The sequence below is a fragment of the Varanus komodoensis genome, unplaced genomic scaffold (genome assembly GCF_004798865.1).
Source record: "Varanus komodoensis strain SLA01 unplaced genomic scaffold, ASM479886v1 scaffold38, whole genome shotgun sequence".
Classification (NCBI taxonomy): Eukaryota; Metazoa; Chordata; class Lepidosauria; order Squamata; family Varanidae; genus Varanus; species Varanus komodoensis.
This window is the reverse complement of record NW_025335909.1, coordinates 141,007-154,661: the sequence shown is the minus strand read 5'-3', so window position 1 is coordinate 154,661 and position 13,655 is coordinate 141,007. Positions and strand designations below refer to the sequence as shown.

At 44.5% G+C, this 13,655-nt stretch overlaps 1 protein-coding gene across 4 annotated transcripts in view; it reads left to right on the top strand.

Annotated features, from left to right (window-relative positions):
- The window catches only part of DGCR2 (DiGeorge syndrome critical region gene 2), a 49,005-nt gene that overhangs the window by 12,135 nt on the left and 23,215 nt on the right, over positions 1-13,655 (top strand). For 2 of the 4 annotated variants that reach the window (XM_044440659.1, XM_044440658.1), the window contains exon 2: positions 12,806-12,928. The exons of the other annotated variants lie outside the window; for them this stretch is intronic. In XM_044440659.1, the coding sequence (XP_044296594.1) occupies positions 12,806-12,928 (123 nt within the window). The remainder of the gene's footprint in view (positions 1-12,805; positions 12,929-13,655) is intronic. 4 annotated transcript variants of the gene reach the window in all.

Here is a 13,655-nt window from a genome sequence, read left to right as displayed (position 1 = left end):
TTGGGATTAGTCTATAAAGTGCTAAACAGTATGGATCCAAAGGAACTTGAAGGAGTGCCTTTCCTCTTAACCGGTCTGCCCAGTCAGTGGAAACATTTAATGGCATGCTGCTGGTGATTCCACATGGACTTGTAACCTGATTGGCACCCACCTGGAGAAGAGTCTTAACTGTGGTGGCCCCTGTTTCTTTCCAATTCACTGCCTCTCTAGGTTTAGGTTCTTTGCAATTCCCTGCCTCTGACACTGTGTTGTTTTGGGCACTTTATTTCAAGAAGCATTCTTGGACTGACCAGGCATGTTTTTTTTTTTTTTTTTGGTTGCTGATATTATGTTTGAATACAATATGATATTCTTTTTATCCTTTTATTGATCACTGTTTTGCAGTGTGTTTAGATGTGAGGCAGTATAACAAAGTGTAAAAAAATAATAACTGAATTGTAAAAAGGCAGCTTTGTTGTATGTCTCCCTCCTGAATAACCGAGAAACATAATACAGGTGTCTAATTTGAGATCAATAGAAGCATTTGAGGAGTGCTTAACAAAGCCAGGAGAAAGAATACGAGGTTTATCAATATTCAGGTTTGCTGATGTACATTGTGAAAGTGGCAACAGTAGCTTTGCCCTGATGTTTGATGTCAGTAGCTAAAGCGCACACGCGAAAAGAAAAAAAGAAAACAAAAACCAAGGCTCACAAATTACTGCTATAATTTAAGTATGCTCATGGTTGTGTTTGGAGATCTTTTTTCCCCTGTATTGACATACCGTAAGGAGACGTTCTAAACTGTTCGTTGGTTTCAATGGGGAAAAATTCACCCAAGGATGAACTTTTTAGGTATAACTGTTGCAAATAAGAATGGATAAATTTATTAATTTGCAAGTTCAAATTGGCTGGCTAATTTGAACAAGAGCATCCACGCATATCTTCCATTTCTTCTTGAGTAAACACCACGGGGCTGCGGTTGAGGATTATCTGTTGCCTTCTTCAGGGAAATTGCTTTGTAGAACCAGTAAGATAATTCCTTTTGATTAAGGCCAGCTTGATGTGGTTTTAACATCTCGAGCAAGCTTTTGTGTTCAGTGGAGCCATTCTCTGGCCTGAATATTGTGCCTGGAGGCAGTGGGCAACTGGGAAAGGTGCCGGTGGGTATAAAGGGCGAACCCAAGTCTGCAGGCCAGAACAGCTTTTAGCTGGGATGCAGAAGCTCTTGTGACTTTTGAGAGCTGATCTTGAAGGATTGCCTTTCAATATGGGCTTGGAAATTGGCGCCCTCTCTCTGTCTTTTGCATGGGTGGATGGAGAAAATACCTAGTTTTTTAAATGAGAATTCGCCTGGATGGGCATCTTGCGGTCTAGAGAAGTAGCTTCTCCCCTCTCTCCCCTTGCACCAGTTCCTTCCTCTTTTCCTTCTCCCTGACCTCTTCTGAAGTACTCTCCAGGGGACCTTAGGATTGCTCTGTTCATTAGATGAAAAGATCTGTGTGCAAGGCATGCTGAGGTGGAGGTCCAGTGAACATTCTGCTTTTCAGAAGTGCCGTCAGGTATTCAAAACAGATCCTCCCAACCTGCTCCCATTTCCCCAAGGAGCTGTCCCATGATGGCAGCATTGAAGCCACCTCCCAGTGGGCCAGAGTAGAACTAAAGCTCCTTATAGATGCCCATCCAACCAGCCTCCCACAGCATAGTTAGATGCTCTTGAAGGGCAACATTCTTTGGCAGTGAGAATGCTGCTTAGATGAGAAGCTTCTCATTGGAGGGAAGGGTCTTTCTTACCGTGCTTAGACCTCAGAGGTAGTCCAGTGAGGTCGGGCAGTGCCATACCTTTCTGCATGATCTTTGGTCGTGTAGATCTCTTGCAGCACAACTTCTTGAGAAGATGGTTCTCAAGAAGTCTCCTGCCCATGGAGCTGGTCTTCCTTCCTGCTCTTGGAATAGCTGCTAATGTTAACCTCGGGTCAAGGCCACCAGCTTTTCTTACCAGAAACTGATCCTGCAACGTTTTGTTGTAGCATTCCCTTATTAGATTGAGAATACGGATGGTAGAATCTGTCCATTTCAGTCATGAGCCCTTGTTAAATGTAGCTGGGCCAGTAAGAACCCTTTGCCAAAGTATAAAGCAAAGCCATTTTTTTTAATTACATTTCATGGAGGGAGGTAATGGAATGAGTGTGAAAGTGTGTAATTCTGATTCCCTCATGGTTGGGGTTAGTGATTCTGGATCAAAGCTGAATCTAGATTGCTCTCCCTTGGCTTTTTCTCTCTCTTGTCAGCTCTTTGCTCAAATTTTTTTCCTTTGTTTGTTTGGTGAAATGGCATGAGGTAATAGCTTCTCAGTGATGCAAAGTAAGCAGTTCATTTTGTGAGCTGTACTGGCATTTTGGAAGGAAGGGTAGTGTTTGATCGAGGATTCTTGTGTTGCATAACCTGCTGTGCTGTTTAATTTGGGCAGCTGTGGCTTATTTCTTTTTTCTTCCCTTGTACTTGGGGATCTTTAAAAGCTTAGAAAATCCTGCCCTCTTTCAGCGTGAGAAAAGGTCTCTTTGTTCAAACCCACGGCAAGCCTTCGGCAGTGGAGGGGGCAGCCTGAGGAATTCTGCACTAGGGATTCAGTGCACACAGCTAAAAATGTCCTTGCCAGTCCTGATGTTCCGCCAAAATGACAGATTTCTTTAGCTTCTTGTGTGGATCTTACTGGTGCTGCGTCCAGTCAGAACAAAAAGCAAAATTGCAAATGCTGAGTTGAAACTGGGAACTTGCAAGAACAGGGCAGAACCGGGGCAAATCCAGATTCGTTTGTGTCCTTTTAACTCCTTTGGACTATGTTCCTTGGATAACTTTGCTGGAGGAAGCTGTTGCTCAGGATTTGTTCAGGGTTCATTTGGAAGGCAAATAGAGACTTCTGCATTTTCCGTGAATAGTGCAGAGGCAAGACTGAGCAAACTCTTCCAAGATTGTATTTAATTTATATTTTATTTTTGTTCTGTTTATTTTATAAGTTATTTAATACTTAATGTTGCTCTGCTGTGCAGTAGTTGAAATGCTCTGGGCAGTTCTCAGGCTAGAATTTAAAACCATAAACTATAAGAACATAATAAAACGCATACCTGGATCTTTTTTGTAAAAAGAAGACAGTGTGGTATGCAGGTTAGAGTACTGGTCTGGGACTCAAGAGAGGTCCCAGACCAGGTAGGCCAGTTACTAATGCTGCCCAGCCTACCTCACAGGGTTGTGAAGAGGAGGAAGGGGACTACGTGAATTGCCCTGGGTTTCTTGCAAGTGGAGAAAAGGTAGAATGCCAAGTGCAATAAATAATCTACCACACAAAACTGACTCCAGTACTAGGGTTTGAAAAACTCAAGTGCAGTTTTAGAAAATTGAAGGTCTAAAACATGTAAGAGAATAAAAAAGTCTTCATTTGCCCCTGAAAAGCTCTTTTGTTATACTATTCCTGTACATGGCTGGAAAGTCAAATTCATAATTAACAGTATCATAGTTGAATTTTTTAAAAGCACCTAATGCAGTGAAATTGCTTAAGGAAAAACAACAACCTTGTATATTTGACCTGTGTCAAATTAATCAAACAGAATGCCAGACCTTTAACAGTGTCATGTTTACATTTTGGATTTTTTTGTGGTGTTTTACTCTACTACCTTTTCCATGAAATTCTTCTGTAAAACTGCCCAGAGAGTTTCATCTATTTGGCAGGATAGACATGAAATGGATGGCAGGGATCCTTTGCTTTTGCACATGAACATAATAGATTGCCTTCTTCCGTAGGTGTCAGTTGTGCGTGTCAGATCCTAGCCATCCTAGTTCACCTGAAACATGATGTTTATGCGACGTTTGGTATGATGCGTTGCTGCAGTGGCTGATTGCTCCTTGGAGGACACAGCCCGGCAGAGTGGCCTGTCTGAGCATCGCACCGCACCGCACTGCAATGAGTCTGAGCAGATCTTGTGCATCACATCGTGGGTTTCCGGGCGTTTTAGACTCCTACAAAGGAGTCCCCTTACATTGCTGGATCTTTTGAAATCGACCCCGGGATTAGCAGTGGTGTTGCAAGTTTTCCAAGCTGTGTGTTTGTGCACTTGGAGCAGATGAGCTAGGCAGCAAGAGAGCATGGCCTACCTTCTGAGGTGTGTTTCTTGGAAGGTAACCCTGCCAAGATGTGGAGCACTGGCGGATTTGTGTGCCTTTTGTGTGCATTTCAGATGTTCCCATCCTTGTCCTGGGTAATCCTTGCAACACTTCTGTGAACTAGGGCAGTGTGATTAAGCTCCACATTGCAGAATGCAAAGCGGTGCTGAGGCGGAGAAGCGTCTTGTTCGGTGCTGCCGCATGATTTGGTCGACTCCATGTGCACTTTGTGCTGGTGGTTGGAACCTCGCAGGCGGCTTTGCCTCTGAACACCGGTTTGCTGATGGAGCAGCACCATTTCCACCTTTGTTCCAGACTTCTGGAGACATCTGCTGGAAGCAGGATGCTGCTTCAGTTCAGTTGTTTGCTGATCAGCAGCTGCGGTGCGATAGGGTTCTGCTGGTGCTGCAGAGCAAGGGGTCAGTGGAGCTGTTCAGCGCATTGCGGTGTAGTCCGCAGGCCTGCTCGTGCTCAGTCTTTTGGCGGGTGGCTTTCCATGCTCCCCCTGCTGCCTGGGACAGTTGGTGCGTGTGCTCCTTACCCACACAAGGAGGCTTGCCACTGGCATGTAGAAATGGAAACAACCGGAAACCTTTCTGAAACCATGCAGAGGCTGATACCAATGCAGCTGAGTTTTGGATGGCACTGGTTGGGACTAGGTGTAGGGACCCTAAGCGGCCCTTGCTTCTCTACCCAAATAAGTGAGCTTTCTTTTAATCTGGAATGTCTTGGTTTGCTTATGAGGAATGCTTGGTTCTGAAGATGAACAGCTAGTTGCTCCTTGTGGTTAAAATAGATGAATACTCTGGTTTTGCTTGTTTGTTCCTTGTTTTGCTTCAAATCGAAGGACAGTTGACCTTTCTGGTACTGACGCATTTAAGTCTCCTGCTCTTTTTCCTTTTGCATTTCAGTTTGCAGGTAACTGACTAGCTCTGGTGAGACTTCTTTCAGGTGAAGTGTCTGAACTGGGGAGATTTGTTATAGGGTCTAATGACTTGTTCAGCAGCTCCTTCTCCTCTGTGCTTTTGGATTTAATTTTTTTGTTATGGTTTCCCCTTTTTAACCTTCCTTCCTTCCTTCCTTCCTTCCTTCCTTCCTTCCTTCCTTCCTTCCTTCTGTTAAACACTATTTTGGAATATAGCTGAGGGCTGTGAGAAATGTGTATGTCACTGGATAGATCTCCCTTTCTCCTTTAGGCTTTGGTAAACAGCACTGTTGCATATTTTGAAAACTTGGAATGCATACAGGTTTGTTTTTAAACATACTGTTTTTATATGGCTAAAATGAGCCCATGTGTCTCCTATTTCTAGACAAAAGGCATATATTGGAATGGAGAATTCTAGAGAACAGGGTGTTTTGAGCATCTAAATGGCTTCCAGGAGCCTGGAAGGATGTTCCTGTTTTTCATTACCTAGCTTTGCCCAGGATGACACTGGCTGTAGGTACCTGGCATTTCAGGGATGATGGATGTTTAGGAAATGATGTGTTGGGGTGGAGAAAGTTAATAGCGCATCTCCATAATGCTTGAACTCTGGGTTATCTGATGAAAGAGTTGCACAATGCGCTGCCTGCCATTCATTTATGGGACGCCTTGCAGCAGGATGTGATCACTAGAAATAGGCGGCACTCAAATAGTTCAGATTCAACTCTGTCCATGAGCAGATCCCTCTCCCTCAACTACGGTAGAAGGTCTGTTTAGGAGTTCATAGAGTTCTGCTCTCTCGAGTTTCAATAAAAGAGCTTCAGAGGGTTGGCTTGAATTTGCCAGCCAGAAGGAAAGAGGGAAGGGACTCACAGCAGAAATTTATTTATTAATTAAATTTATCTCCTGCTAATCAGTAGTCCAGCAGGACTCTCTAAACAGGTGTCTGCTTCGCAGGTGTGTTGGCGTCACAGGACTGTTTGCATGTGGGGCTGCAAGACAAGTTCTGGTAACTGAAGAGGCAGAAGTCCTGGCAGAAGGCTGCTCCCAGCATTGCTGTTGGATGAGAGAGGCCTCAGGCTGCTTATTGCTTGGCTTCCCAGTTCAGGAAGAACATGAATGTCTTGGTGAGGGAAGCCTCATTCCTGCAGGCAGGGGTGGTCTTGTGTTGAATCTCTCACCGAACTTGGAAAACGTTACGCATGTTATAAGCAATAAATAGTCCACCGGGGTTTGTTTTAACTCTTATGCAAGCTTCCCCAGCCTGGCGTCTCAGATGTCTTGGACTTCAACTCCCATGGGCCATAGCCAGCCTGGCCAGTAGTCAGAAATGCAGAATGTTGTCGTCCAGAACTTGTATCTCAACTTCACAGCAGCAGCTGAATTGCAGGGTTCAGGGGATTTTGTGGCAAGGGCAGCAGTGGAAAACCGAGCGTGTGGGAGACATCCCATTTCTTGCTCCTTATCCTCTTAATTGCCTAATCGTTTCTTTTTTTCCATATATGCTTGCTTCATATAGTTTTTCAGCTCATTCCTGAACAAATCCTGAAGGCCTAGGTATATTGGGTTACCCCCTGAGGTAATCTTATGTGGGCCAAAAGAACTCCTTGTACATCAGTTAAACAAAGCTGGAAGAATTTAGAAATCTGTCTTAAACTCAGCAAGCAAGCCCTCAGTTCTCATACTGTGGGTTGACATTTGGCTTGATGCAACCTGCCTAGAATGCTGAGCTGCCTTTCATAAAACCTGCTGGCAGGAGATCTGCCAAAAACTCTCTACACAATCCACACACCTTGGGCATGGAACTAGTTAGAAATCCAGCCTTTGACTGAAAAGGAGTTGACTTTTCAGTTGACTTCCTCAGGCTTGCCCGTTTTCCTAACTATGCGGTTGTTCAACAGGCATGTTGTTGGGTTTGGGAAGCTTCCCCTTTTCTGAAGGGATCACATGGACCTTCTGGAATAGCTCAGAATATGCATGTATTTTATTTATTATCTGATTTCTAACCCGCCCTATTAGGCTTGCTGGGCAGGTTATGACAATACAATGATATAAAGCAGTATGAAAACAATAACACTCCAAGGTGGATCCTAGTATCAGATGCTAGGGCTGATAATCACTGGGGTTCTGTACCTTTCCAGAGTCTCCAAAAATTAAAATCTCAGAATCGGAAAGTAGTAGCTAGCATCTTTCTCCAGCAAATAAGCACGGACACCGAAGAGTGTTCTGCCATTTATCACAATGCAGCTGCTAAAGTATATTTTTCAACTGTCAACGTCCTGTTGAAAGACAATGATCGTTTTTGTTTCCTGGTTTATCTTTAACCAAACAAACATGGCCTCTCCTGGCTTTTAAATCAATGGATTAAGTTCTGGAGTAAATGAATACTGCATAAACCAGGCAAGAGTGCAGCGTTCAGCAAAGTAAAATCGTGGGTTGCTGAGATACAGGAGTCCTCTTCCATACGGCATTTGTGGCATCCTCTTTGTCCCTGTTTTCTGTTGTGAAATTCAGAGCATACGCCCCTGATAGCAGCTACCTGTTTCCTTTTCATCTCCCTCTGGTCCTGCAGAGGCTGCATTGCAGTGCGTGTCTTGCTCATAGGCCACGCTGGGGGATTGGAAGGAGGTAGGCAGAAAGAAGCGGTACCTAGAAGGGGCTGAAACGAAGCCTTGTTCAGCAAGAGCTTGACTCTAGGGATGTTTTGGTCACAGCTTTGGTCTGGGTTTTCTGCCCAAATGGCCAGCCCTAGCTTGATTACTTGCTATGGCTGGAAGAGTTTTCTCGCCTTCTCTGTTTCAGTAAACAGGTCATGTCTCTCTTCACAGGTGAAATTCATGGCATGATCTCTGAGATACAGAGGTGGGAATGCGTGGGGTAGATTTATGCTTGCATCTTACACACTTCTCTCTCTTTCTCTTTGTGTGCATGTACAGGAATCAAATTTAGGTTTATAAAATTGTTAGACGTATAAAATGTGTGTTTATGGGTGTGCCATGTACACACATGTACAACAAAACATTTTAATATCCACCCTGAACCATGGGATAGAGTGGGGCAGAATATAAAACATGCTTCGTTTGTAGTTCCCTTTGTGGCACGCTCTAGTTTACATAAAGTAGGATGCTCGGGATAATGTGGGGAGAGACAATAGGCTCTGGAGAACATTTTAATGGCAAGCCAAGCCTGCACAAAAGGGCCCCTGGAACCGGAATGGAACCCGGCTTATGGTCCTTAACCTAAGACATGATGACCGAGCAGCTTTGAGGCTGAACTGTGAGGCAAGTCAATAGGAGCTGGGAATTAGGTGCTTTATGTTGCATCATCCCTCAGAGATGAAGGGGCAAAGCTTTGGATTGCCCAAATGGGGGTGGGAGGGAAATGCGGCATGAGCGCAAGAGGAAATACGATAGGCAAAGATGTGCAGGAGCCATAGCCAGAGACTTCTGGGGAAGGGCCCCATGGATAAGTGCTGCTGTGCTGATATTAGAAGTCAGAACGGGTTTGGTTTTAAGGGAGAACTTGCACATACGAAACTAGGTGGCAGGAATGGCAGGAACCTTCGGATGTGGGTATTTCTGACTTCGTGCTGTTAAGGACCTTTCTGGGCATGGAATTTCTCTGTTACTCAGGGCATTATGTCAAGAAAGCTAGGAGTGCCGAAAGGTTCAGATTCTTCCCACCAAATGGCTGTGGGTTCCTTGTGTTAGGCTCCAGAATTAACATAAAATAAACTGCAGATTGCCTGGTGTTCTAAGTAAATCTCAGTTTCCTTTCCGTTGGCCCTTGGGTGCAAGGAGGGAGACGTGGGTTTTGTGAGGCTGGAAGGCTTGGGCAAAAAAGGGGTAGCAACCGACTTGGAGGACTGTACCAGAGTGGCAGAGTTAAATAGACACTTCCCACTTTCATAGTTGGAACTTTTGGTATCCATCGTTTTAGGCCCTGCCGTACGTTACAAGGAATACGGGGGTGAATAGCTATGAATTTAATAAACATCAAAGTGCCCTCATTTAGAAGTTATTTCAAATCCCCCTGGAAGTGATGATGATAGACTTTCAGCGTGGATTGGACATTGTCTGACGTAAGTGGTGGTGGTCCATAACATTTGCCTTTCTTCCCACTTGTGGCGCATTATTTACCAACAACCTGTTCTCTAAACTTTGCATTTCGGCTTTTCCTTGCCCATGGAAGTGAATGAGATTTCTCACCTCATTTTATTGTGGGAGGAATATGACCATTTTGGGAAGAAGCACACATGTGCACACGCCCCTAAATGGGTCAAAGGTGTTTGGGCCTCGCGGAAACATCTGTCATTGTATAGAGCAGTCTAGCAGGTCTGAGTTCTTAGTGTCTTCGTGACCTCAATGTTCATTCTGAGTAGGTGGCATGTCAAGCAGGATAGGCCTATTTTTAATTCCCTCCTCCAGCTTGAGCAGCTTTGATGCTCCTCAGGACAAAACACTTGGCAATATCACAGAAACAATGTCTTAGTATAGATTTTAAGTTTGAGTGTGTCCTGTTCCATCTGGGGATTTTGCGAGGGCTCTTCTGTCCCGCAGCAGATCACGTTGAAGCGTAATCACTTAAAAATTCATTTTAGTTTTGGGGAAGGGGGAACTGAGATGATGCCACAGTTAGAAAGCTCCTTCTGTAATTAAAAAAAAAAAAAAATCCCCTGTTGCCACAGGGCAAGGATTGCATGTGACTAGAACAAGAACACTGTACGCTTAAGCAGCACCTCACTGATTGGCATGAATCTGTATTTGATCAATTCCTTCTTAGGAAACTCACAGTGCGCTTTGGAGAAGGGTAACAGTGCTGGTCCCACAAGCTTTAATTGATGTGAACTGTAATGAGATAAGCCTTCAGTGCTTTGCTGTGAGCCATGGTCTTGGCAAGTTTAATGAAAGCAGTGGCTCTCCTGGATGGCCACCAAAGGCTGACTGCAGAAACTACCTTTTTGCAGTCCTGGCCTTTGTTTTCTCAGCATTTCTTTTTATTCCTGCATTAACCAACATTACAGAAATAATGTTGATTATGTGTGTCTCTTTTGCAGTTAGACAGATAGACCAGTTAAGAATACTCAATAGTTAACTGCACTGAGTTCTGTTTTTACATGTTCATAGTCTAGGTTAAAACAAAGCATCATGAGCTTCTTTCAGAATAAATTACAAGTCTCTGGGCTCATATTGTATCCTGATAATTTGACATCGATGTCAGCAGCCCCGTTGATTCTATACATTCCAGGCGTTGCTTTATTAAGCCATTCTGCCTGCTTTGGAGTCATTTCCAATATTTGTTAATGGGAAAACTAGCAATCATGCCTGCCTTTCGGCTCTGTCCATCTGGCTCGCTACTAAGGACAGCCTGATTTAAATGCTTTCAGAATGCATGTAATGAAGCATTCCCTTGCTTAAGAACTCAGCTGCTTGCAAGAGCTGACACAAAATTGCATGCGGAGGAGTGTATGCCCACTATGGTTATATATGGAAAGCGTTTTATTTTTAAATTAAATGCATATTGTTTGTTTTAGTAGATTAAGGCTCCATATTCTGCCTGTCTTCCAAAGAGCTCAAGACCAGAGCAAGGTCTTCTCATTGCCCTCCCCTCTGATCTGCACAGAAACAGGCTGAGTTTGGTTAGCTTGAAGGATGTCGCCTCACGTGTGTCATGGCTGGAACTTCACTTCCTGGCTCAGGCTGTACTGCAGCAGCCACTGAAATCACAAGTCGTGTGTTTTGGGAGCAAAGTTAACACATGCACTTGGAATTTCTGAAAGTGTTAACTCTCTCAGCATCCAGGGCTGCATCCAGGCTGAGTCACTTTGACTTATGACTAACTGAATTCCTGTTGATTTCAGTGGCACTAGAACAAACTTAGTCTGGATCCAGCCTCGAGAATAGTATATGTCACATCATTTACTCCTGTCGTCATGGCTTTAGAGAACGAGGTGAGACGCTCTAGTTCCGTAGTTTGCATTCAGAAATAAGTTTGGGCACATGGATGCCTCTCACTGGATGCATGGAGAGAGACTAGTGAACAGTGCGCACACCTGTTCCATAGAGATCCTTGTGCACCCCAAGATCATGTGCTGAGTGCAGCTATATGTGCATGGAGAGGGTTTTTTTAAAATGTTTGGCTGTCCTTATCTTGCCTTGACTCATGGCTGGTGTAGTGCAAGCCCAGTTTGTATTGATCCCTAAAGGAACTGCTGGACTAAATGTGTGGCAATTGCTTGGCTGCCATGTTCGCGGAACCCTGGACTAGAGGCGCCCCGGTGACGTAGAGTAGGAAGCAGGAAGGCAAACAGGGTGCCCTTTTTTCAGGGCACCCTGTCCTGAAAGGGCTGTCCTATCCGTGTCTGATTTCAAGTGAGAACCTCAAGAAGAGAGGGCAGGCATGTGACTGCTTTCACTTCCTCACTGCGGTGCATCGCCATTCCATTCAAGATTAGGCTTCTCTGTGCAAGATTAGCTGTGTGGTTTTCCCCCCTTTTTTGGGGAAAAGGTGAGGTTGTTTCTTCTTTGGGAGAAGGCCACACTTCTGAAAAATCAATCTCCTTTCTGCAGTTTGTCCTCTGGACCTCCAGCCTGTAGCATTCTGTTGACCTCTGTTTGATTTTCCGTATTTAATTTAGAACTGTTTGCTCCCTTTGCCTTGCTTGGAAAATCCCTTCTATAATGCTTGGCAAGCTTTTTATTTTTTTCTCTGCAAAGGGTGTGGCTTCAGATAGTTTCCTCTTAGAAAGCACTCGCAAACTGCACAACTTCTGCACACATTTACAGAGTCGCAGATAAGTCGCTTTTGCAGACTGATGTTCTGTGTGTTCTTCACGCAAGATATGCCTGTGGAAAGGCACTGGGCTTTGTTCTAAATAAACGCGGTTAAGATTTCGCTGAGTGTGTGTTGTGCGGTACGTGCATTAACACAGGGCTAGAAAAGCACTTCAGGCTTTGTGCTAGCCTAAACACGCAGTTCTTAAACGGGCAATCTCAGCTCCCCACAACCCAAGCCCTGCTGTGGAATATTTTCATTATGAGCGTGTAGCAACATTTCTGTGGAGGAAAAACCAGGAGCCGCATTTTCCCTCTGAGTCTTGCTTCAACACAAACGAGGGCTCTTTCCACCAGGTACTGATTGCATTTCGATGCTGCTGCTCCTTCTCCAAGGAGCTTTAGAGCACGTGAGTGGGTTCTTGATTTTATTCTCACAACAACCCTGTGAGGTAGGTGAGCCAGTGTGTGCACGCTTGTGACTCCCTGAGTAGGTTTCTAAACCCTGATCTCCCCAGTCCAGTTCTAATCACACCACCTTGGCTCGTATTACTGCAGGTAGTAATCACAGGTGTGTGATTGAATGTTCAAGGTGCTTCATATGCAGTAGGCCAATTTTACAATATCTTCAACCAGAGCTTTGTCTCTTAGTCATGTGCCATATATATTTGTTCCCATGAACATGGTGTTTGGGAAAAGCTACTAAAACTGTCCGGGGTAATTTTAATATCTGTTTGAGGAGGAGCTACACCGGTTTTTCCAACTATATTTGAAAAACAAAAAAATGGATAAACTTTTATCCTAGTGGTGTCGCATCAAGACCGAAGTGCCGTTTTCCTCTTAGGCATCACATACATTAGCAGGGATACAATTTGGACTCCTACCAGTTCTGGGAGACCTGGGTTTCCAAGGAGAGGCCTCTTTTAGGTACCGTTCAGTCTGCAGTCTTCAGCAATCTTCTCCTTGTTTCTTGCAGAGCTGCGCTGCATCCCAGGGCAATTTACCTGCCGCAGTGGCTCCATCCAGTGCATCCCATTGAACTGGCAGTGTGATGGATGGCCCACCTGTGAGGATGAGAGTGATGAGATTGACTGTCCAAGTAAGTGCCCCCCGAACAAACCGTGAGAGCCGTCCAAGCAGGGGAGTCTCAGCTGGGCTTGATAGGGGGGAGAGAATGAAGAACTCAATATTAGCTGGGATTTCTGCAAGCCAGAGCTGGCTCAGGAAGGTTGCTTGAGAATTTTTATCCAGCATTTTGCAGCTTTAACCCGAAGGGCTGTTTCTGCTAGCCCCTCGACCACACCTTATATTCAGGAACTTGACCTGAAAAAGGTAAGTTGCCTTTTTTCTGGGGCTTTTTACCCAGCCTGTGTTTAGGTTTATGAACGAGCCAGGCTCTTATCTATATTTCTGGGATGGATGTGCTGCTTATATAGAAAACTACATTAGATGAATCAATGTTTAATATCAAGTCTGAAAGTCTGCAAACATGCACAGTTGCCTATTGGTTTACTTCAACTGCAGTTGTAGCTGGAAAACCCAAATGTTGAGTAGATTCTTGGCAGGGAGCAAGTACGCAGCCTAGAGTTTAGTGTAACCAAAGAGTCTGGTAAAATTACATAACAGACGTGCTATTTTATCCTTGGCACAGACTTGGCTGCTATTTTCTTGTATGCAGCATTTGCGTTGTGCTGTCTGTACAGATGGAGAACTCTGTTTGTCTTGGCATAATGATTTCAGGCTCAGTTTGTAGTAACACAGCCGTTTCTGGGTATCCTGGTTTAAGTAGAACATATTTGCATGTATATATGCGTAATAACGCAATC